The sequence below is a fragment of the Sceloporus occidentalis genome, unplaced genomic scaffold, assembly GCF_023333645.1.
Source record: "Sceloporus occidentalis isolate IW3139 unplaced genomic scaffold, rSceOcc1.0.p SCAF_2, whole genome shotgun sequence".
In the NCBI taxonomy this organism is placed as follows: Eukaryota; Metazoa; Chordata; class Lepidosauria; order Squamata; family Phrynosomatidae; genus Sceloporus; species Sceloporus occidentalis.
In genome coordinates, this window is record NW_028316982.1 from 71,437,138 (window position 1) to 71,462,744 (window position 25,607).

General features: G+C 38.6%; 1 protein-coding gene across 26 annotated transcripts in view; it reads right to left on the minus strand.

The window, feature by feature from the left end:
• ABLIM1 (actin binding LIM protein 1) overlaps positions 1–25,607 on the minus strand; it is a 295,489-nt gene that overhangs the window by 88,741 nt on the left and 181,141 nt on the right. For all 26 annotated transcript variants that reach the window (XR_016280053.1, XM_089509977.1, XM_089509974.1 and 23 more), the window contains exons 5-6: positions 19,171–19,297; positions 17,078–17,171 (exon numbers count right to left, since the gene is read on the minus strand). Coding sequence is in view for 25 of the 26 variants with exons in the window: in XM_089509977.1 (XP_089366103.1) it covers positions 17,078–17,171; positions 19,171–19,297 (221 nt within the window). In the remaining variant the exon portion in view is untranslated. The remainder of the gene's footprint in view (positions 1–17,077; positions 17,172–19,170; positions 19,298–25,607) is intronic.

Here is a 25,607-nt window from a genome sequence, read left to right on the forward strand (position 1 = left end):
AAGTTAAATAATGAATTTACTTAAATAAAATTGTTCTAATTTGAACAATGTTGTTTCCTTATAAAATGTTAAAATATGAATAGCAATAGCAGCTACATGTCTATACCGCTTCATACTGAACTATGCAGTCTCTGGACGGTTTACAACGTGTAAACTAATTGCCCCCAACAAGCTGGGTAGCGACCTCTGAAGGATGCCAGCCCTGGCTGGAATAAAACTCACAACCCTGTGGTTGTGAGTGAGTGGCTGCAGTACCAGCATTTAATCACTGCACAACCAGGGTTCCTGTGTAAATGCAAATATGCACAATAAATACAGTGGACCCTTGACTTACGTAAGGGATCCACTCCGGGTCCCCCCCGTGTAAGGTGAAAACCACCTATGCTCGAGCCCCATTGAAGATATATATATATATTCATGTTATTGCTGCCTGGCTTCAGCGTAAGCTGAAAGCCACGTATAGTGCACCCGCGTATGGTGCAGGCACACTGTAAAACATTTTAATTCATACACTACGTTGAGTAGGGGGAAGCTCAATGTGCATATGTAAATGTAAAGGGGAGCCCAAGGGTAAAAAGTTTGAGTATCATTGTTCTAGGATGTACTGAAGTGTGCAATCCCAGCGTAGTGACTAAAACATGAAGACAAACATTGAATATGGTGCCTCAGTTCAGAGGTCTTCCACCTCTTTCTCGCCCACAAATCTGTAGGCTGCAAGAGTTCTTGGATTTGTGTACTGCTTAGATGGATGTTTTTCCCCTGGGGAAGTGTACAATTTCTGACCTCACTGTGCTCCTTTCCAAAAGAACAGCTATTGGGAGGAAGAAATACACATTATCAACCATCCACAAGGATTTATTCACTGCCAATGGAACTGACAGAAGAAAGGCTAATTACAAACAGAAATCTTGGCTAAGGAACACATTTTTGGAGTATTACAATTTAGCAGCTGGGTTCAGCTCTTCCAGCTGAATAGCTTTTCCCAATAATTTGACAAAGAATTGCTTTTAATGCAAGATAAACCTTTTTATGATAATACTGTGTCCCTCTCAAAATGAAAGCGGTTTCCATTTGCACAACAGTGGCTTCAACAACCAGTCTAGAAAATATTTTACTTTACACCACTTCTGCATATGTTGCTCTGCTTTTAACCATCCTCTCAGGAACAAAACACTATTAAGAACAGCCTGTCTTGTGTTGTTTGGGTATTTTATGGCCCTTGGAACTTTAATGGAACACCTCACACAACAATGTAGCCTAATATTTATAGCAAGGCCTTACTATAACCATTTCCCAAAAGATACAGTTAGTTTCCCTGTGAAATCCATTTGATACCTTGGTCATATCATACATCTCATGATTTTAGTATACTTCGTTTATGATGGCATATCACACTCTGAGTGTTCCTCAGCTTCCTAGTATGGGCTAAATGTTACATTTGAGGATGGCCTATCATCTTCTACTAAGTTCCTTCCCACTAATATTATAAATGAGCCCAGCTATTTTTTGAGTTGGTTTGACATATATGCCTTTTTTTGTGGAAAGCAAAAGATATTGTTGTATGCGAGTTCGAAAAGATATTTGCATGGAATACGAGTTGAAAAACAAAACAGCCTAAGCTACACACCCTTTCTTGGAATTGTACATATACTGTAATCAAACAAGAAATAGTTTCCTGAACTTTGTTGTCAAAATTTCAGACTTCCTCTTTTTATTTTCATTTCAGGAATAAGCCTGCTGACTTCCAACATACCTTGGCTAGTACAGTCGTTCCTTCCCTTATGCGGGGGATCCGTTCCTGAGCCCCCCCTGCCCCCCGCGTAAGGGAAAAATGTGGATACTCAAGTCCCATTCAAGTGAATGGGGCTCATGCCCGTAGTGGTGTGTGGTGTGCGGCGGTGACTACAGCAGACTCAGGGGCTTGACAGACTGCCCCTTTTAGTTCTGGATCTCTCCTTTCTGCTTTGCAAAAAGGAGCCGCAAAAAGCGCTCCTTTCTGAGCCCTGGAAAGAGCACCATAGCTGCCAGCATGCAATTTTTCTGCCTTCCTCTAGACACAGCACTAGAGGAGCGCCGTGGTGCCTCACACTGTGTGGAGCAGCGTGTGGTGTCACGCCAGCCTGGGGTCAGAGCCAGGGCATGCATTCTGTGGGCACCAGAGTCCACCCCCATGACAGTTTGTCAAGTCCTTCGCTCAGATATTGGTTGGTGATTTAACATATAGGTAAATCCCAATAATTCAATGGGTCTACTCCCATTAATTAGGAATACCTAATCAGGACTAACAACAGGATTCAAGCTATAGTCTACTGTATAAAATTCTGTATAAAATTAGCAGGTACAGCAGTGAACCTTTAGCATTAAAATATAATGTGTGAACAGGAACACATTTCTTTTATTTCTTGATATTTCAAAGTGAAGATTTTTTAAAGGGATGAAAAGGGCATGTTATACCAAAAGTTATACCAAAAGTTGAGCCTCATAGAAAATGAGTGGATTTATATCCAAACCCGTAGTGCCCCAAATTGTGTAAGTACATGAAAAAGAACTCCTTTGGAAATTATCCACATCTGCCCCAACCCAAAGTCATTAAAAAAGGAGAATTTCCTTCATTCACAGTTTTTAAATAGAGGCTGGATGGCCATGTTCTAAGGGAGGCTAAGTAAATTTCCTAAAGTACTATGAGATTGTTCTAGATGGTTTTTGGGATTCTTTATAGTTCTGCAGTTTTAAGTTTTGAAGAAGGAATGGATGAGCAAAAGAAAACTGAATCTATTCAAACTAAAGTTAAAGAAGGCAAAGGAATTATCACATGTCAGCAAAAGAGCACATGCTCAGTTTGTAGAATATCCCAGGTTGCATGCGAAAAGGAAGATCCTCAGATTTCACAGTTCTTCTAATTTTGCAATGCAATTGTCCATCATATATAATAAGATGTAATTTAGCAGAGGATTTTTTTCTGGGCCTCTCTCATTCAGAGTTATAGAGGAGGACAGGGATCTTCTTCCATGACTGACAGAGAGATTTGATTATGCAAACATGATATCAAATTGACCTGGAACCACAAGGCATGGCCTTGTTCCGATGAACCCTTCCAACCACTGATATCTGGGGATTAGAAATATCTGGCAATGCCACTGTCTTTTAGGCTTGTGGCTACTGCCCACAGCTTCCTTCCATGTCTGTGGGGAAGTCCAAATTCAAAGAAGCTATCCAAGGTACTTAATCTATCCCCACAATGGTTCTAGTACCTTGGTTAGATCTTTTAAAGTATGAACTAAAAACACAAGCAGATTCATGGCCCTTCTGACATGGAAGTCACACTGGCTTTGCAACACTGTGTTGCAAATGTTGACAATAGTTCCTTGTAAGAAAGATGTTCAGACCCCTGGCTTTTTTGGACAGCTCTATACAGTATGACAGCTTTTTTTTAAAAAAAAGACAGCTTTATATAGTAATTTCAAGACCATGTTGCACACTAGTCTGGAAAATGACATGGATGTGGCCACTAGGTGGAACTGGAGCAGAGGTTACTACAGTTCATTTGGTGTCAGCATTTGGTGAGCTGTGCAACATGGGAAGTCTGATTACAACATGCAAGTAGGTGAAGTCAGCTAGCAATGCATCATGGGTGATATTCTGATGCAACAGGTACCAGGTATGAAACCTGCCAGGTTTCATTGGTGGCATGACTGTCACATGATTGCCTGGAAGACCACCTATATAAGGAAGAAGGTGACTATCTCAATTGTTGGGTTGCTGTGGTCGGTGGTTGGCGAAGCACTTTGTTGCGTTATATAATAGTGAGTAATCAAGATGGCTGTCTGATCCTCAGTGTAATCTTTGTAAATAGTTGGCAACAAAGATTAAAAGCCCTCATGTTGAGTGAAGTCTCGCTGTCCAGAGATTCATTTCCTAAGGCTGGGAACTCAATGCAGCAGCCTGTGTGTGGGAGGAAATTTGCTGTTCAGCTCAGAGGCTTTGCAGAACCGTCGCTCTTTGCAGGCCTTCTTCTAGGCGTCCTGCCTACGTGCATCAACTCTGCATGTAGCCATAAGAAACACAGCTCATCTCTTTATGACCCAGCAAGTATGACCCCCGTATCTGTGAAGGTAGGTTCCATGATACATCCCTCCTTGGTGGACACATGAAACCACAGATAATAGGAAACTCTCTTATTTTCAGTGAGATGAATGACTTATGGCCCAAGCATACCACAGAATCATATTGGAGGACTTAGAAATGTCTAGAGAGAACACTTAGGCAAGGAATATTGAAGGGGTGGTTTTACTAGTTCCGTCCTCTGAAATATAGCCTACAGTACTTGGTATTTGTAAGTAATGTTCCATCCACCATCCAAGTACAAACTAGGGCTGACATTTCTTAGATTCCAAGATCAAATGGAATCTGGTGCCTTTAAAACCAAATCTATAAAATCACTGGGATTTTATTTATTCAGGTTTTCTTAACACACGTTTAGGCTCCTGGGCATGATGATAAAGAATGCTGAGAAAATATCAAAGAAAATATTCTTTCCCCATTATAACAGTAGGACTTGATAACCAGTAGAGACTCATGTCTTCTTCAATCTTGATCCCTTCTCAATTAAAGGAATTTCATAAAGCTTGATGCTCACATGTTTTCCCCCAGGATATCTTCCTGAAATCATAAAGCACCCTTATATTTTCTACCAATCTATCTATCTATCTAGTAACTGGACATACTAGTTAGTGTTTTTGGGAACTGAGGTCCAAAACATCTAGAGGGCTCCAGTTTCCCCCTCCCTGAAAACACAAGAAATATAGCCGTTTTGTTGCAAGCCAGCTAGGGTGAATTTTTTTTGAGCTTTTCACAATCAGCTTAAATGCCAAAAATGTAAGGGCATGTTAGATATGACCAGATGTTTTCAGGATCCCACTGTCTTGTTTAATGGGCTAGATAATCAGGATAAATCAGGTATGATAACTACAGTACAAAATAATCTAAATTATAGTCTAATCCACTTATATGTCTGAGATATGTGTGCATGCTAATACTTGTCTTATGCTTTCACTGGCGACGGAACTGGTTGGTCTTTAACTCCCTTCCATAGTTGTGATCTAAGCCACAATGGCTCTATATTTGTTGACAGCAATCATTATCCAGCACAGATCCCAGGGCTGAGAGGAAAGGGTCAAAACTCTGTTTGTGGCAGGAAGGCATCCCCTGAACAGCTGTATTACTACCATCCCTTGGAGACACCTGTGCAGACAGATGATAATCTACATTTGTTATGATATCATTTAGCCAAGGAAAGATGAAAACAGACTGTCTGCCCCATTCTACAAAGAGGCACATGTAAAATAGTGCTTCCAAAGAAAACAGTAGCAACACTACTCAGGAAACAAACATTCTGACCATATGCATTAAAGGCAACAAAACAGATGCTTCCCCATACAGTGCTGTTAGTGCATGCCAGTAATCAGACAGCACCCTTCTTCCAACAGTGTGCGGGGGGGGGGGGTTGGAAGTACTTTGCTATAGGTACAAAAGGTTAAAGTTAGGAAAGGATACTTTGGGGCTATTAACTCTCAGAATCTCCCAGCTGACATAGTCAATGACTATGCTGGCTGGAGGAATCTGGAATCCTATAAAGTAACTTTGCAGATTCTGTAAAGGATGAATCAGTTCAAAGTACACCTAAGCTTTGCAGAGTTCAGATCCTGTGGTATGGCAAACTGGGATGTGAACAAAACCAACTGTTGTCCTCCCAGCACAGCTTGCAGCATATTATTAGTATATCATCTTGCATGTATTGGTTGAACACTCAACCGTTGGAACTCCCCAACCATTCTACTGATGCGCCACTGGAAGATTCTCCTGTCTAAGGATCTGCAAATATATTCCAACTTTTATTTGGAAGCATTTAGAAACAAGAACAAGAAAACCAGAAAGCAACAGCACATATTTGACCATAAACTATGGTAAAGTGGGAGCAGAGTGTCCACTGTAAGCAGCTATGGTGGTCCTTTTACACCTCACAGTTGTAGCATTATGAATCTGTGTTAACTGCTATGGCTGCAACCTGTAGTTGGTAATTCAGTGAGACAGTAAAGCACTCTGAGAGAGCATTCTAAATACCTCTACCAAAATTGCAAATTCCAGAACTTTATCAGATGCAACTATGCCATTTTAAAGTAGAATCAGCACTATAACTGTGTAGTGTGAACAGGCCATGGCTCTTTCTTACCAGTATTGCGTTTCTGAAGCACTAAAAACTAAACCTTCTTCATTTAAGTTTTCTACTTTTGGGGTGTGGGATAGGGGAGCCTAAACTGTTTCAAATCTGGAGAACGCTGCATCAAAATGACAGAAAAACATACAAAGGAGACATCTAAGCCATTGTTCAGCATTAAATCTTACCACTATTTCCTGAGAGGCAAAGAACAAACAAAAAGCCGCCATATGCCTGCAAACATTTCCTGGATAATAATGATATCCAAATTATCTCACAGAAGACTCATATACACCTTACATGGTACTTTTCCTTTATACTTTACTGCCCTTTATCTATTCTAACATTTGCTTAGGATTGCTTCTCATTAGTACTGTTATAAGAAAAATTAGGTTATATGTTGGCCTCAATTTTTCTGCCCCTAAGCAGGTGTGACTAATACAATTTTGTTGGTGCATTGCCAGTTTCACATACTGCTTTTTTATAGCATAACATTGACATACACACAGGTTTTAACAGGTTTGAATTATGCAGCTAATAGGAACCACAAGGTTTCTGGAAGATAGTGATTACTACCTTCATTTATTTCCACACAGTCTTCATGTCTAAGTATTTGAGGTACCTAATACCAAAATACTTAAAGGCCTAAAAACACCTCTTTTGTTTCAACAGGAATATATCGCTCTATATGAAAAACCCCATCTATTTTGAGTTGTCAACATCAGCAATCACAATGTTGCAGGATAGAGAGAGGTTCCTATGGATGAGTAAAATACAACCCACGAGCTGCATATGGCCTTCTGAGACTATTTTATCAATCTTTTCAGATCCCCCAGATTCTACCTTAACTGGCCAAATGAAAGGTGAATTGCTTCTCCTTTTAAACAGGTTGCAACCCACCCCACAGTTGTTTAATATGGTAAAATGCTAGTGCATGCGTGTTTAAGAATGAGAAGTGGACTTGTTGGCCATTTTCAGATTTGGGGGGAATTTTTGGCAGTCCATGTGGTCCCCGAAAGGTCAAAGGGGCAGAAAATGGGTTCCTCAGTCCCCCACAGTTGTTCACCCTGGCCTAGGCAATAAAAGAATACATATTTGATTTTTTAAAATAGACAGCTCTAAGAATTAAATCAACAACAAGCCCTTTGTTCACCAAGACATCTCATTAGTGTGCATATCCCTCTGATTGTAGTCACACTTTTCCTTCATTACACAATAATTTTCAGTGAAAACCTGAATTTCTTTCAACTCTGAAATACATCCCAGAATGTCCAAAAGCACTTAGTCTCAGGTAAATGTATCATATTCTGTACAATATTCAGGTAAATGTACCATGACAGCAGACTAAGCTTTATGGGTTACACAACACAGTTAGGACATATAGAGTAACACTGTAAGGGTTGGAAAACAAAAATCCACCAGTGATATCTTTATTGGCCAACCAAAATGCATTTCGGTTGGCCAATAAAGGTATCACTAGTGGATTTTTGTTTGCATTTGTTAAATGGCCAACACAGCTAACCCTGAATGTTTTCTGTTAGAATAGCACAAAAGTACAGCACATGGTATGAACAGTATGACAAGAACAAAGAATACAGCACATTGCAAGATAGGCATATTATCAGTACTCCTTCACAGTTTACGATATTCCACAATATAAAGAAAAACCTTCACATATTGGAACTAATTTTTTTCTTATAGAATTTTTTGTTCCTATATGGTTACAGAAGCTGAATCAGCCTATCCCCCCCCCCAAAAAAAAAACAACCCTACACATTTCCTCACTTTAAAGTTTACAAATCCTCATTTGGAATCATTAATACTAAGCCAAATAATCCACCCCTCTCTTAATTCTCTTTCTCTCTCTCTTTCTCTCTTTCACACAAACACAAACATTTACCTTCTGATAAGACTTCTATGGTCTGATTTCTAAAACTTTTCCATGCAAGAAGCTGTGCATTCCACTTTCCACCGATTCAAGGCACTGTGAGAAATGCCTTGCTGCCACAAAAGAACACAAACCAAACAAAAACCCCTCCCAGATCGTACTCTCACTGACCTAGCTCACATAACCTCAGCCCTCTTCTTTCAGCAGCTTAACACTGCCATCCTTCCCCCAGTCACTGCACGGTGTAGAAAAGAAATGTCTTTCCCCCCAAAGCTTTCCCGGTCAAACCAGTAATCAATGGAGCAGTCCAATGTGAAAGAAGAAAGGGGAGGTTGCATTGCTTCAGGTGAGGGCAGCACCATTCCGTTGTAACTCCTGTCACATTATGCAGAGCTCTCAGGAACAATGCTTCCTCAGATGGAAGTATTGGTATTAGGATCTTGGGAATTTTGAGTGTCAGAAAGTGATTCCTTCTAGAAAACAGATGGGAACTGTCCAGCCCTTCTTCAATGGATGCTGGTCTATAGCTGCCAGCATACCTCACCATTCAAGGTGACTAGATGTCTTAACCACAAAGAAGGACAAAATATAGGCCATTCATAAATAAAGTAGGACCTGACCAAATAAAAGCTAAAAACACTCCTATAAATGTAATTTCATGTTTCTTGTTCATGCTCAGAATGGGGGACATTTTGAAATTCCTCTTCAACAGAAGGCTGCAATGCAGGACAGGTGCTGGAAAAGGAGGACATCTGGTGACCCTGTCAACATTTCATGTTTTGGCAAGGGATGCTGGGAGTAGCAGTCCAGCAGCACATAAAGTATCACACAACCTCCCCATTTCAATCATCAAGCAGAGCTGAATACCTGTGTATTGTTTTAAAATACTATATTCAGAATCCCAATAATGACTTTGTACATTAAATACCAGTTATCTCAACAGATGTGAAAAAGATCTAGCTGCCCAAGAGCATATATATTGCTTTTCAAATTCCTAATGGTCTCTAGAAAACTAACCTTGGTTCCATTCTCTTGATTAGTTTATTAGCAAACTATAATGTAATATGTTATCAGGCTATTTAACAAATCAATGCATATACTGTTTGGTTGATTTCAAAACTAGATTAGAGAAATTAGACTTCCTGTGATGAGCGGGGTTCCTCTTTTAAAAAAAATCTGTTTAACATATTCACATTTCACTGACAAATATTTAGCTCAGCTTTATTACTAAATCTGCAATTTAATTGGGTTAGCAATTGGGTTGGGTTAATTGTAAGTTCATTCTTAGCTGTTACACTTCTGTAACACTGGGATTTCATTCCCTAAAAAAACCCCACAGTACTAATTAGTCAAATACTAGTGAGAACAATAGACAAACCAAATCCATGATGTAAAATATATTTTGCAGACGCATAACAAAATATATCAGCTCCTATATGTTAATCTAGGGAAACAATTTAGCAATGGATAAAATTTAATATGTGTGAGTAATTTTTAAGAAAGATGGGCAACATTTCGCTTCTGCACTTGTTACTGAGTTGGGTTGCTGCATGCCAGCTGCAAGTGTGGTCAGAGAAAGTAGTAAGGTAGGACAGGTCACAACACAGAGATATGTTCATGTACACACACACCCTTAGGCTGCTTCTATACTATAAAACTCCCTGCCTATGGATGTTACAATGACTCTCTCTTTGTTGTTCTTTCCATCTGCACACAAAGACTATTTTTTATTCTGACATGTTCTTGGTAATTCATTGTTGTGTTTTTTTAAAAAAGGGCCTGCCTGGAGCCCAAGATCCTCAGAAGATGCCCTTCTTTTAGTCCCAGTTATGGCTGGTGGGGATATGAAACAGGTCTTCTTGGTGGCTGCCCAGAGGCTTGGAACAGTCTTCCTAGGAAGTCTAGAATGGTCCCCTCCTTGCTGTCCTTCCATTAGTAAATAAATACTTTTTCTATTCTGAAATGAAGGTTTTTAAGGAAAGGGCTTTTTAAGAGGGTATTGTTTCAATTGTACTGATTTTTAAATTGCCTTTTGTCCTTTTAAAGTATTAGCCAGGTGTAAATTGTTTTAATTAGTTTCATATTACTATTAGTTTAATTTGATTTTGATACAGTGGGCCTGCACTATTGACTGGAGACTATCTTGCACTATCCACTAGTTCCAGCCCCCCCCCCCCCCCATGGATACCAAAGTCCATGCATGATCAAGTCCCATTATATATAAAGGTGTTGTAAAATGGTATCCCTTATATAAAATGGCAAATCAAGGTTTGCTTTTGGGATTTTTGTGTGTGTGAATATTTTTGAACTGTGGTTGTTTGACTTCATGGATGCAGAATCTATGGAAATGGAGGGCTTTTGTATATTTTTAATTTTATTGTAATCATTATCATTTTTCAGCTGCTTTGAGTCTCAGTTTTGGGGAAATAATAAATATTATATACTGCTTTGAACTGTGTCTCTGACAGAGGTGGGACTAAATGTAGTGAGTTAGGCCTCTGCCACAAAGCAGATGGGTTTTAGAGTGCTTCTTAGCATCATGACCAAATGTTAACAGCTGTCTAGTGGCGTGACAGAGTTCACTTGTATTAGTGACCTTTAGTTATTTATTTAATTTATATCGCACATTTATCCCAACAAGGGATACAAGGCAGGTTGCAACCATTTAAAAGCACCATGCAACTTTAAAAACCCTACTAATTAAAATACTGAAACACAACTAAACTGGATTTCTGGTTTTTTTAAAAAAACAAGTTAAAATACAAGTTAAAAGCAATTTTTGAAACACCTTTAAAACACAATAAAACAGAAACACAACATTCCCATTAAAAGTGCCATCTGCCACAATCTATTAAAACCTATTAAAAACCATATATAAATCTTACTGAATACTGTACATTTTGAACTTGCTTTGCAGTTTGAGGCTAGGAAAATACCTGAAGGGTGGGAACAGACAGAGGAGTGAATTTTTCTCTGTTTTTAACCTGCCTGCACAGCTTTCAGGGGTGTGAACATGCCACATTTGCCAATTTTGTTTGCTTTTGCACTATATAATTATTGGGAGTCCATCTTCTATTAGCCTCATCTTGGGGCTATGATGTCCAAAATAGGGATTTGATTGCTGGATAGAAGAAAAACCTGTGTAGAATTTGTTTGGGCGCCCAGTTCTGGCACTGGCTGTGAAGGGATGCTAGCTTCCATCAGGCTGGAATGCTTCTCTGGTGTATACCATTTGCATTATCATTTAAAATCAATTATAGCTTATGCTAAAATAGTAAAATATGTCAGTGCCCAGCACTGAAACAATCCTTGGAGACTCCTACAGCTACACTCAGTTCCAGAATAAGACATCTGAGCATCTTAAAATTCAGCCAGGCTGAATTTAAAACATTTTTTTTAGTTGTATTGTATTTGGTTTAATTTACAAGCCCCCCCCCTTTTTTGGGGGGGGGGGAGATAGGATATACATAAGATAATGATAATAACAGCAACTATAACAGCTATGCATAATACAGGTACCTCTTTCTGCCTATACCTCATTGACACCAAAACACGAAACTGCTTCCAATACAATTTCAACAAAATAATAGTACCAGAAATATCATTATGCAAAGGGATCTTCCTCAGTAGGCTCAAGTATACAAAAGCTCATGCTACCAAATTTTATCTTTCAGTTACCTCCCAAAGGTGCTTCAAGATCTTTTTGCATACTGATTTTCTAGCCTAACATGGCTATGTCTTTGAGCAATATCAATGTTAGTTTCCATTATAGGCTATTTCCTCCCCAAATTTCATCCTTTCTTCCCTGTCTTTTGAGAGTCCCGTTCAGTCAACGCAATGCCTTATGGCATTTTCCCAGCTTCTGATATGCATGACACAAACTACAGATGTCTAGTTCTTACAGAAACTAACACTTATATACAATTAGCAGTAATCACTGATTACTGATATTCAGATCTACTGCATCTCTTGTCATCTTAGGTACTCACTCTGAACTTCCTTCACCACAACTGGATCACAATTTCCAACTTCTTTTTTAAATGTCCTGGCAGCCTTCCACATTCTGTCACCCATTGCCCTGCCTCCTTGGGGATAAATGGCCACATAAGAGCGGAAGGACATTCAGCTCTGTTATAATAATACTGAATTAGGAGAGCAAATGTGGTATAGTGATCAGAGTTACAGATTATGACTGACGTTACTTAGCAATCAACCTCAATAAATAAGATTAGATTTCATCTACTCATAAATTTGTTGGTTGAGGGGAGAGAAACCACACGCAGTCAGTTATAGCTCAAAGGTTTCGATTGTAGTTAGCTATCATTATAGTGTGGTACAGTGGTTTCAGTGTTGGACTAGAACACTGGAGAGCAGGGTTCAAATCCCCGCTTGGCCAAAGAAAGCTACAGGGTGACCTTGAGCAAATCACACTCTCTCAGCCTCAGAGGTAGGCAATGGCAAACCCCCTCTAAATATATCTTGCCAAAAAAAAACACCTGTGATAGTTTTGCCTTAGGGTCACCATAAGTCAGAAATGACTTGAAGGCACACAAAAATATTAACAATTATACTTTGAAATTTTAAACACTCCCTTTCCCTTTCTCAGAATCCATCAAAGCAATTGCTTTCAGTTACTGTTTAAAATCATCAGAATGATGCAGATGTCTCTGTTACAAAACATGTGTTTCCTTCCATTTACTTCATCATCAACTCAATATCTAAAACAGACCACAAGGCACAGCAGGAGCCAGCAACTGAAACTTGTGATATTTCTTTTTCTTTATTTAGTGAAACTCTTAACTCCAAAACTAAAAAGTTACAGTTATAGCACAAATGGGGTGAAGTTATCCTTTGATTATTTACAATTATAATGCCATGTATCTATTTGTTGGAGAAAAATAATTAAATATAGGTAGTTATTTGTTACTTTTAAGCTTCAGAGAACACCATGTATACTGCCTTGAAGTTTGTAAGATGGGATACAAATTTAACAGTTATGCATTCAAATCTTTTGTCCAAGTCCTTTTAGCCACAAGTCACATCTCAAGTCTCTACCTTTAAATCTCAAGTACAGTCTCAAGTCCTTGCAAGATATTTTCAAGTCAAGTCTCAAGTTGAGTCTCGGGTCTGGGAACCAACTTTTAATGTGGCTCACGTTTTTCAGAAAGGAAGAGCAAACAAGTTAGGCAATGGGCTTGAAGCAAGGCTTGAGGTCTCCTTGGCAGCATCCCCGTGGCTTTTGAAAAGCTTAGAAGGATCCTTCTGCCTCAGACCATTGCCTAACTCATTTGCTGTTCTCCTCCAAGAAACATGCCCTGCGCTTTGGGGGAAGGTGTTACCAGCTGCTCAAAGCAAATGGCACAAGCAAGTCACACTCTAAAAATACACAAGTTTCAAGTCAGGTTGAGTTAAATCAAGTGATTGAAGCACCTTGATTCTGATTTTATGTCTGAGTCAACTGACTTGAGTCCACATTACTGAAATTTAATCATAATGTGAAAAAGTATTATTGTATAGCATAAATGGCAATGTAGGTTTGTCTACATTTGTCACACTTGAATATACAGTCACCCCTCCTTTTTCATGGGGGATCTCTTACAGACCCCCTCGCGAAAATGGAATTTTGCTTATATTCAAGCCACATTGGCTTGAATATAGGTGCGCGGCTACAGGAGCATGTAGGCTACACCTCATTGTTTCTCCCTCCATTTGTCCCTTGCGCATAAGCGAGGGATGTGAGTTTCAAAACCGTGAGAACAGAGGAAGAACTGTATTATTTTTTCTTCTATCAAGGCAATATGTGTAGAAAAATACAGTAATAAATGAAGCAGCATGGAGCGAAGTAATGCAATATCTGTTTAAATATACATACAAATCAAATCATACTATATACATTAAATCACACAGATAGCCTAAGCCTTTACTTCTTAGAATAAATTGATACATCTACTGAAGTTAACATTTGTATTAACATTTAGAAATTAAAACAAAAATTAATTTAGTCTAGCACCTTCCTTTCTTTTAAAGATAAGCCCACATTCCTTTCATACCATCATTTCCTGATAAGGAGGGATTTTGGCAGTCATAAAGAGGAAACATGCCATTCTCCATTGATGCAGGCTCCTCTCCCTTTGCAGAACTGCTGCGTTTTGTTACTATGGCAGTAACTTAGTACAGCCTCAACATGTAGTAAATTGTAGCAGTTCTTGTACATGCCACAAATTTGTTCCTTATTGGATCTTTATCACTTTTTAATGAGTTTGTGTAAAGGTTCACCAAGCTGCTACACTTCAGAGAAGCAAAAGGGCAAAAGAACAACCAACTGCCTCATGCACCCTTTCAAGCAGATGCCTTTCCTCTTCCTTTATTCTCTTTTAACTGGGTGAAACAACTGTGAGAAAGTAACTGAGCTGACAGCTATAAGATGGTGTCCTTTATCTGTCCTTCCCAGGAAGATGCATCCTAGAGATTCAGGATTTCATCACTGTCCAATTAATGCGTTCCTAAGACTGACCTTAGAAATCCCCTGCAGAACAACAGGAGCTCCTTCAACAACCTCACAGCTGTTCTCTCTTGCTCTACATGGCAATACTACAAGAGATTTAATGCCTTTATTTGAAATGTGAATGCGGGTGGATAATCAAACATTAGTTCTAGTGTAAGAAAAAAAAATACTAACAAACATTCTTTTGGTGTAAGAACAGGAAAGTGCAGAACATGCTGTTTTCTATGCAAATCATCCATGTGTTAATTTTACGTTGAATAAATCTGTAATTATAATATCTTCTGTGCAGAAGAAAAGGATTTTCTGTAGAAGAATTATTTTTTTCTGTGTTTAAATATTATTTTCCACACAGCAAATGTTGTTTCCTGCAGAAAGAATGCTGTTTTATACCCAAAACAATGATGTGCAAATTTTGATTAGAGTAAGTCACAAATTGCAAAGATTCCTATCAGTCCAGGATTCTTCTCATCAGGGTTTCTCAGCACATGTTGTTTGACCACTTTCCTAATATTTTTTTAATATTCTTCCCATCCCTATTTCAACACTGTAATAAAGTAGTTTTCCTGTATGTTTTTAACATCTTTGCCTGATGAAGAAGCCAGTAAGCTTGAAAATGTAGTATAATGTGTATTATATATTTTGGTTGGTCTACTAAAGGTATCACCATGATGTGCACAGGATAGCAAAAACTCTAGTTGCAGCTACATATAATATAAATCCCTAATTAAAGACTTGACATGTATGGACATTAAACAGAAGATTATATCCTTATTTATTGGTAAACAGTATCTTGATGCAAGATATTGTTTTTAAAGATAAGCTTTAAGCAGAGATAATTAATGGACTAATCAGATGAGAAGAATTATTTCTAAAGTGTTTAGACTGATATTTTGATGGTAGATAGTATCTTTATTCCATTTGACAAGTTATTAATTCCTAATAGCTACAGTCTCCTCATTAATTTTGCAATCTTCACCAGACTAATGGTGTTAAATTTAAATCCTATTTAATAGATAAGAGAAGTGAGGGGGGAAATAGGCTAGACAAATAGCCTCAATCTATATTTTAATCATCAAGAATCTTCTTATAGGGATTGGTGCTGCCCTCTGGTGTGTTTTTGCTGTAACCGTGCTGGTTTTTATAGTACTTGACCCTAAAGCCAGCTCCAAGCTGTATATAGTCAGTTTTGTTTGCATCCTATTTTTAAGTCATTTACTTTACAACATTTATGGATTATTATTTTCAAAATGTACTGCTGAGTGGTGCTGGAAATTATAGCAAACAGTTTGGACACAGATCTGACTCCTAATGAAGGCAATTTATTTTAGACAAAGAAAGAGGCTGCTCTGTCTGGAACTTAGATTATCAGGGACATTTCCTGGTTTCAAAGCTTTCAGACAAATTTTATCACCACCAATTTTACATTTGATACTATTTCTACATTCTACAGCTTCAGAATTTATGTAGGAACCACTCTACTAAAAATTAAAGCAAAGGAATGCTAGGAGGCTGAGAGTGGCGCTAGACAAGTCCATTACTCTACTTCATTCACTGGTGCTTAGAAGTACAAGGTTCAGACAATGTCATCCTCCACTCATAATTCTGTGTTGTTTTTCCTCTACTTCTCCTGTCTTTTTTCCTACCATGAAACATTTGTCCAAGGAGAAAAAGATGGAATAGCTACATATGGCTTTCTGATTGCTGACATGGAGAGCCCTGGAAAGGCCATAAATCACTGTCAATGAGGAGAACACTGGTACAGTGGGCACGTAGTATCTGCTGAGTTTTGGTTCCAGAACCCACCCACCCATTATATACAATGGCATAGTAAAATGGTATCCCTTATATAAAATCAAGTTTTGTATTTTAAAATTCTTGTTTTTTTTAATATTTTCAAATCATGGATGGTTGGATCTGTGGATGGAGAATCTGTAGATACAGAGGACCAAATGTAATAGAAACTTCAAGCAGAAACTTTTAAGCATTTATGTTTTATTTACCACATCAAATCAGCTGCAGTTTTCATCAAACAGTATTTTTTGCATTATCATTTTTTTAAGGGATTGAAAAGCCAAAAACTACCTTCAGACACTCACTTCTGAATGTGGTAATGTGCAAAGCTAGTATGCCCCCGCGAAAGTACTAAATCAACTGACACAATATCCCAAGCTGACACACAATCAGCTAAATGTGAAGGGGGTTGCTCGCATCAATGACTTGAGAAAAGAATTCCTGACTCCTGAATAGTTAAGGTTGTTGTGCTAGTCAACACTTTCTATATTGGAAACCCTAAGTATAATTAAAACAGCCATCTCAAATTCAGCTCACTTCAGATTGGGTCAGGAACACTAACAGTACATGCATTATCATCAAGGGGACAAAGCTAGTCTCAGGCATTCCCTCAGGTCTCCTCGTGCAGAAAAAAAATATGGATGAAACACAGCTACACCAGGTAGAGTATATTACTTACCTCTAGGACCTTCCCAGTGATGAACTGGTGACATGCTTCACATTTGACCCCAAAGAGGACTTGATAGTCCTTTTCACAGTAAGGAGCACCATCTCTGAAAACAAAACACAAGGCATAGATCAGTTTCTCCAAACTGCACTCAAAAGGATGTAGCACCAAGGAGAGCTCTAAGTAAGCATCTTGTTTCACAAAGGTCTAGAGCTCCACGGAGGCCTTTGATACCTTTTGGCAAGGACTGCTCCTCCCAAGCTCCACTCCTTTCCACAAAGTGGGAAGCATTTAAAAGAGAAGTCCCAGGCTTGAAGCCTATCACTCCCCTGTCTCTTCAAGAGTTAATAAATAATAATAAAACTTTATTTATACTCCACCCCCCTGTCCAGGACAATTGAGGCAGCTTACAGATTAAAACTTCATACAAAAATCCAATATCCCTGTTTCCCTCCTTCCCCTAAAACAATAATTAAACAGATGAACATTAAATCAAATTAAAATAATCCAATTAAAATAGACAGCGTCTGAGGGGTACGGAGTATTCGAAGAGGAAGTCGTGTTCAGTGTGTGGCCGGGTTTACTGTTCAGGAAAGGCCTGTTCAGTTCTTACTAGACATACTATTGGTAGGGCACCTTGTGAGATTGCAGGGCTCCTGAAGAAGGAAAGGCTGTTCCAATGCAAGAAGTAGTCCCAGGGTCTGCTAATGTTATCTCTGGCACAGAGGCCTTAGGATCAGGACTAGGGTCTAGGCTAGATGTGTTCACTGCTAGTATTACTTGCTTCTCAGCTTCTGGGTCTCTATCCAAGCCACTGCTGGACTCTTGGGTCATGTCACCATTGCAAAGTTCTGTATATTTTACCACGTTGTGGGAAAAACAGATCAGAACCTATGCATTTATATTTCTGTGGGGAATTAACTCATTTTCTAAATACTTACTGAACAAGTCTCCATTGCACAAGAACATAGATCACAACTTGACACACAATTTGATGCCTGCATTGGGGCTGAGTAAGAACACAGCCTGGAGGCAACCTCACCAAAAGCAGGGTTTGAATATGCCTCCATATTGTTGCCTCCTTCTGAATGGGCAGGAGAAAGATATCTGCCATGTTCGGCTGCAGCTTACACAAAATTTGGCTTGTTGCTAAATTTCTAAAACAGATTGTGGTTTAAAGCATATTCTGGACATCTTGAAAACAAACTGACATAAAAACCATGGATTGTTTTACAGTATTGTTATAAACCACAGAAAACCTCTTCAGTTGACACATTTATAGTGCTATGATTTCACTTCAACTGCCATGGCAAGATTCCACTGAATTCTGGGATTTGTAGTTTAGCAAGAAGTACTGAGGAGTCTTAGCCAGAGGTCTCTAGTGCCTCATCAAATTACAAGCCCCAGAAATCCACAGAGTATTGCCATAGTAAAGTGGAATCACAGAGAAGGGATGGGCCCTTAAGGAACCATAGGTGTAGCCCCTGAAGCTCTCCAGAAGGCATCCAAAGCCTGTAAACCTGCCAAAATTAATTTGTTCCATGCTGATTAAAGGGTTATTGCCCCCAAACTGTCCAAAGCCTGCCCAAACCACCTGAAAATGTCATGGTTTGCTTCCAACCCCACTGAAAATTGATCAAAACACCAACTGTAAGTGATGTGGCATCATTTTGGGCATAACAAAATGTAATGGTGCAGCTGGGCCAGTGTAGGAGAGAAAAATGGCCTCTGCCTCTTGCGCAGTAGCCCACCACAACTTAAATTTAAGATTTAAAAATCTTACGCTTACGGAAATATGAGGTAATGGAAATGTCACTTGTTCGGTGTACACCTTCAAGAATCCTCTAGCCAGCATGGCTACTCCCTCCAACCAACATGGCCATTTCTATCCCTAGTTCATATTACATTATTCTTACAAGAATTCATTTGTGGGCAAAGTAGTTAGTTTTATAGGCAAATGAATCAAAGCAGAACATCCAGCTAAGTACTCCCCAGGCATATCTATAAGACAGATGTTGACCTCAGACAAGATAAACATTACTTATTTTTTTAAAAAATATCAAAATTTGCATTTTATACATAACAATAACTCAGGAATAGCTTACTTGCTGATGTACTCTCCAGTCAGGACCTTTGCACAGGCCTTGCATTTGAAGCATCCCAGATGCCACTGCTTATCCAAGGCTAGTAATGCTTGTCCATTCTTTATATCTCTTCCACAGCCTGCACAATCTGCAAATCAATCAGTAGGCATATACCAGGTGAGTTGTGTTGACCAGAATTACTCCTAAATTAAACCAACCATGGTCAACTTCAAAGCAAGATAAAACATTTTTATTTACTACAATAAAGAGGTAAACCAGACCACAAAAGAACACTTGGCTTAGTGTTCCAGCTACTTGTGTGTGTGTGCTGTCTTATCTTTACAAAGAATGCCAGTCTCTGACATAAGACAACTGCCAGTTTTCTTCCAGCTTCACCTAAATACCAGACAATACTTCATTCTAATTGCTTCACTATTCATTATTTTGGCACTTCTGGAAGTATGACTGACCACTTAAATTTCAACTTTTGTTCTTGTGTGCCTTTGTCCCACTACTGTCCTTTATAAGCATTATATATCTGTCCTCTAGGCGGCAGCAATGTACTAAATGTGTTATGTAAAGTTGAAGATAAAAAGTGGATTTATAGCTAACCAACATAAAAGATTTTGATAAAAACAAAGTAGCAGTACTTAATTTTCTACCTCTCTTATATCTATAGATGCAGAAAGGGTATATATTTTTAAAAGACCATATTAGACATATTTTTAAAGAGTAAAAAAATAAAAAGACAACATGGAGTGAATATCCTGACTTTCTGAAATTATTAATAGCAAGAGAGAGGGAGGGTTTTTTTAAAAGGCAAGATGCACCAGAGCTGTGACTGGACCTATATTCATATGACAGTCCTTATAACAATGCCTCAAGAACATGAACAAAATGCAAATGGCTGTGTTGGTCTGTATATAAAAGCTATTCTAAAAGTGTTCATCTTCACCATGAGCTGGTCACTCATAAAGCTAATGGGTCTTACCCACTCAAGACCAAGCCACTCCAAAATACTCTGGATTACAGAAGGAGTAACACACAAGAATACATTGCTGCTGGGAAAATACATTTAAACTCCAGCTGCCTTGAGGATTGCAGCTAAAATCAGAGGAAATTGGGCAGTCCAAGCGCAACCAAGTGGCAAATGATTTCACAGTCTCTGTTAATAATATTTAAAAATTCCTGGGGCTTTAATCCTGTGAAGCTTGGCTTCACTAGACCATTATAAAGACATCAATAATGATTTAGCAAAAGCAATATTCAATATAATACAGGTTGAATCTCCCTTATCTGGAATTCCAAAATCCAAAATATTCCAAACCCCCCCTCCCCCCCACAAAAACAAAACTATGGGTGGCCAAGATAGTAACACCTTTACTTTCTTGTGCTCAGTGTACACAAACTGTGTTTCATGAACAAAATTATTAAAAATACTGTATAAGGTGTATATGAAACATAAAATAATTTTGTGTTTACACTTGGACCCCATCTCTAAGATATCTCATAATAATGCAAATACAGGTATTCTAAAACCCAAACAGTTCCAAAATCCAAAACACTTCTGGTCCCAAGCATTTCGAATAAGGGAGACTCAGGTATGATACAGTATATGCTAATGAATATATCAAATACAAAAATGACAACATCAGCTCACAATGTTGAAGGCAATGGCCTAAATCCAATGGTTAATCCAGTAAACTCACTAAATCAATGGGGTTTATGTATGTGTTAATATACTGTATATCATCCAGTATATCATACTGTATATCATTCAGCAGGTCTACTACTCTATTTGGGATGAGCAAATAGATTTAGCTCCATTACATTTTATGTTTCTTGTTTGCACTGTGCAATGTAAATATTATTGTTGAATATTACAAACATATTATTGTTGACTGATGTTTCATTTTTCTACAGCATCATTCATGTGATGCTTGGGAGGGATTCATATGAGAAGAGGAAAGGTTAGGAAGATTATGAACTCAAAGAACATTTGGTGGCCCCTTGGTATCCGTTGGGGTTTGGTTCCAGGACACCCCATGGATACCAAAATCCATGGATACTCAAATCAAGTCCCATTATATACAATGGCACAGCAAAATGGTGTCCCTCATATAAAATGGAAAAATCAAAGTTGGGGTTTTTGGAATGTTTCCTTTAAACATTTTCAAACCATGGATGGCTGAATCCATGGATGCAGAATCCATGGATATGGCAGGCCAACTGTATAATGTTTAACAGAAATTAGGAAAGAAAGCAATCTATGGGGAAAGAGGGACTAAAGGTAAGAAGTGGAGAATTTAAATAAATTGAAGTCCTTGCTCTTACTGGATCCTGATCATTATTACAAAGAAAAAAAAAATGGAATACTGTTGTTTTCCATTGCTAGTCCCAGGCAACAGTTTCATTACAGATTCTTTCTGCCCAATGTCAATAGAATGGATGTTGAACTAGCACAAAGACTGATTTAACTAGTAGACTGACACAACCATGTCTTATTTGTAAATTTGTAAACTAACATTTGATGGCCAGGTCAATAATCACAATGTGGATGGACCATTGATCTAAATCAAGATGGTAGGTTTTAAATTCAGATGGCACAGGTTGAGTTTTCTCTAAATAGTATTGAAAGATAACAAAAATTAGCCCCAAGATCTTTGGCTAAACTTGAAAGTGCTCCAAGAAATTTTTAGCATGTCCAGAAAGATCTTCTTTTTGATATAAACCAAGTAGCTACTCAACTGGCCCCAAGCAGTAGCTTAAAATAAATGTTAAAAATTGCCCTTGGTGACAAGTTAGAAGGTTACTTGGTGTTCTTAAAGAAGCAAAAGTAGCCAAGTGATAAGATGAAAGAAGCTGCTGTCTGATCAGAAACCCCTAAGCTAATACTTCCAATACCTTGCAAGTCTGGACAAAACATTCCTATAAATCCATTGTGGGAAAACTGTGGACTGAAGGTGCACCTCCAAGACTTTTCTTAAAGTTTGCTATGGATTGTGCCACTGGCAAACTACTGATGAAAAGGCCCTCCTCTTCCAACAGCTACAGAGTTGAAATTTGCTGCAATTTCCAAGCTTCCACTCTCCTGCCTGTAGATTTTGGAGCCTTTACTAAGCAGCCACTGCTAGTTCCTGCTCTAATGCATAGATGATGTAAAATGTAGTCTTTGCAAGTTCTGGCCCAGGTTTTTGCTGCTATTGTGCAAAGAAAGTGTTGCCCCATTTCTCCCCCTTCCCTTCCCTCCAATATTAAAAATCAGCAACTTTTACAGCAGCCCTAAAACATTGCCACTTTTCCATCCCACATTTTCTTCCTCTGCTCCTTCTCCTTCTCCCTCTCCTCCTTTTCCTTTTCTTCTACACCCCATCTCCCCATTTGCCTTCTTGTTTCCTCAAACCTCATCATTTTCCAGTTTGAGAAGAAACTGTGGTTCTCACTCTCACGGTATACAATTGCCTAAACATCTTCTTGCCAGTAATCTTGGTCTTGCACTGATGCAGCTAGAGGAGGAGGACTACTATTATAAATTGAGGTGCTTTATTAAGAGCTAAAACAAAGCATATCTATGAGAAAGAAAGTAGGATGATATTTTACATTTTGAACAGGAACGTAACAATAGTTTATCAAACTATATATACATAAAATAATATTAATGGGGGTGTTAATCATGGCTCAGAAAATGCTGAAGCCTCCAATTTTTTTTAACTAAAATGATGGTTCTGGAAGGGCCTGAAATGCTCACTCATTGTGTACATGTTTTGTGCCCTAGATCTTCTCCCTTTGCATGATAGACATGCCCTATCAGGTGTGCATCCCTCTGTCAAGACTCAGAACATCATAGGGGACCTTCAACCCAGAAAAGCATATCCACCTATGTCCTAAACCTTGCTTTCTAGCTAGAAAAGTTTGGCTTCAAAAAAGTTGCTGTTTCATTTTTTTTAAAAAAAAAACTGGGTGTTTGATCTTTGCCACATCTACAGATATACAGAAATTCATGATTATAACAGTTCTACTGAATAATGATGCAAGAGTACTCTTGCAACTGGAGCACAAGACTATGAAGCTAACATGGGGAGACAACTGATTATGATCACCAGCAGAGTGAGGGCTATTGAACCGAACATGACAAAGTGAGAGGACAAGATCCAGAGGCTGGGTGAATATTGTACAGTGGGCCTCCGTATCAGTGGGCTTGCCATTCACAGACTCAAGCGTCCACACATCACCCTGCCCTTTTATTGTCAAGGGCAGCACATCATGCACTGACAGAGTCTCATGTATGTTGCCACCCATTGAATATAATGGGACTTGAGCATGCACAATTTTTTTTCCTCATCTGCAGAGCCCCCTAGAACTTAGCCCCCATGGTTGGGAAGGGGTCCCTCTAGACATAAGAAGTATCAGAAGATAGGCAACTTGAAGATCTAGATGTGCTGTCTTCTGTGAGCTGACAACTAATAACAGCAAGCCTTAGTATCACATCTCCCCTCACCTTTCAAGTCTGGTGTGGATACTTGGAACTTGGCAACTTTTCTATTTTAAATTTACTGCAAATTGTTGTTATACTTGAATCCAAACAAACTTAGATAATCTTAAATGTTATTTATTTATTTATTTATTTATTTATTTTTATTTACAGTATTTATACCCCGTCCTTCAGCCCTAAAGGCTCTCAGGGTTGAAACAAGCTGGGCCAGTTCAGAATATCAAATCCTGGTTTCATATTCCAAGATATAAATAAGATTTTGCCAAAACACACACTTTCTTTACTTTTCCCCTTAGCAGTACGAGCAACCCAATCAGAAAGCCTCTAATAAATCACAGTTTTGTTCGAACTAGGAAGATAGGTTTACCAGCTTCCTAACAAGCCTACATATTAAACCAGCTGCTAACCATGCTTTAATGTTCTGGCTTGTTCCAAAGTTGCTAATGCATAACTATTTTTAAGTAGTGGCTTCCTAGTTTCATTGCTGCTGGCCATGATTAGGAAGGAGAAGAGCTATGTGTATGATTAAATGGACAGCTCATCCCCTGTTTTATTAAACTGTGATTTCATCAAGCAGATGTTTCTGTTGTGCAAAAGGTCTATCTATGCATCTATTCTACTCACGCCAAATGTGGACAGAGATTCTCACAGTATCTTTAGCTACAATTTTGTTTTCACAAAGGTGGTTATAGATGAGATCCCATATTCTGAAATATGAGCCCTTCAGCCAAGTAACATCAGGGAATAAATCTGTCAAAAGGAATGCTTCAAAATCATATTATTTTGCTGCTAAGAGCAAAACAAATCCTTGCCAGCAGCAACAGAAGAGAAGATTCTTACCATCAAAAGTGTCATGACTACAACAAAGGGACCCAGTTTCCTCAGGGAAATAGACTTCATCAAAGCTATCATCAGAGGTAAGGTTGTTGGGCTTTTTAAAAACTTTATCCCACAGTAAAAGCATATTTTTGCACTGTGAATAATACCTTGATTTGTGCTTTCAAACAGCTGGAAACAAATTGCAGCCATCCTGCAGAATCACTGGAATTGTTTGTACTAACATGTATCCACTTAAAATCAAACTGATACTTTTACAAGTTACTTAAATAATGTTATCAAACTGAAGAGAATGAAAGTCAGAAAATTATCCTCAAGAACTGTGGATCCCAAGCTTTCCATTTAAAAAAAAAACCACCACATTTTACTATCAATTTATTTCCTGAGGAATCTCTGAGCATATGTCCCTGAAGCCCTGCATGTTGGCAAAGACCATGATGAAACTCAGGGCTTGGAAATATTATTTTTCTAGCCATGATGGTTGGTGGATTCTGGAAGTTCTAGTTCAAAAAAGTAAGTTTTTCGAGCTGTGCCTAGGAGCACTCAGACAGTCATCACAAAGCAAAGCTGGAGCTTGCCATACTCCTTGTGAATTAAGTGTGCATCCCACAATACAGCAAACATTCCATTGTAGCTACACACTTTAAGATAAACAGTATGGTGATAATCTCTCTGTCAAGAAGCTCTTCCACCATTGTTAGCATGCCTGTACTTACTACTAGTTTGCATGTTTACAGACATCCTGTTTGTTTGCTCTTCCATTGCTTTCTTCCTGCATCACTCTAACATGCAGCCATTTTCTCTTCTCTCGCTTCCAAAAATGCATATGCTTTGCACAGCAGCTCTCCATGAGATGATATTTAAAATCTCTTTTTCATGATGCCATGTAATGTGAAGTTGAAGACTTTCATGGCTGGCATCCATAGTTTCCCGTGGGTTTTTCAGGCTATGTAGCTGTGTTCTAGAAGAATTTATTCCTGACACAGCCACATAGTCTGAAAAACCCACAAAAAACTTTACCATGTAATGCTTATTCTGTTTTCTCAAGAAGATGCATCTCAGTTTGACTGTACACAAATATTTGTAAGTAAACATTGCTTCTTTTATCCACTAGACCCAACTCTCTCAC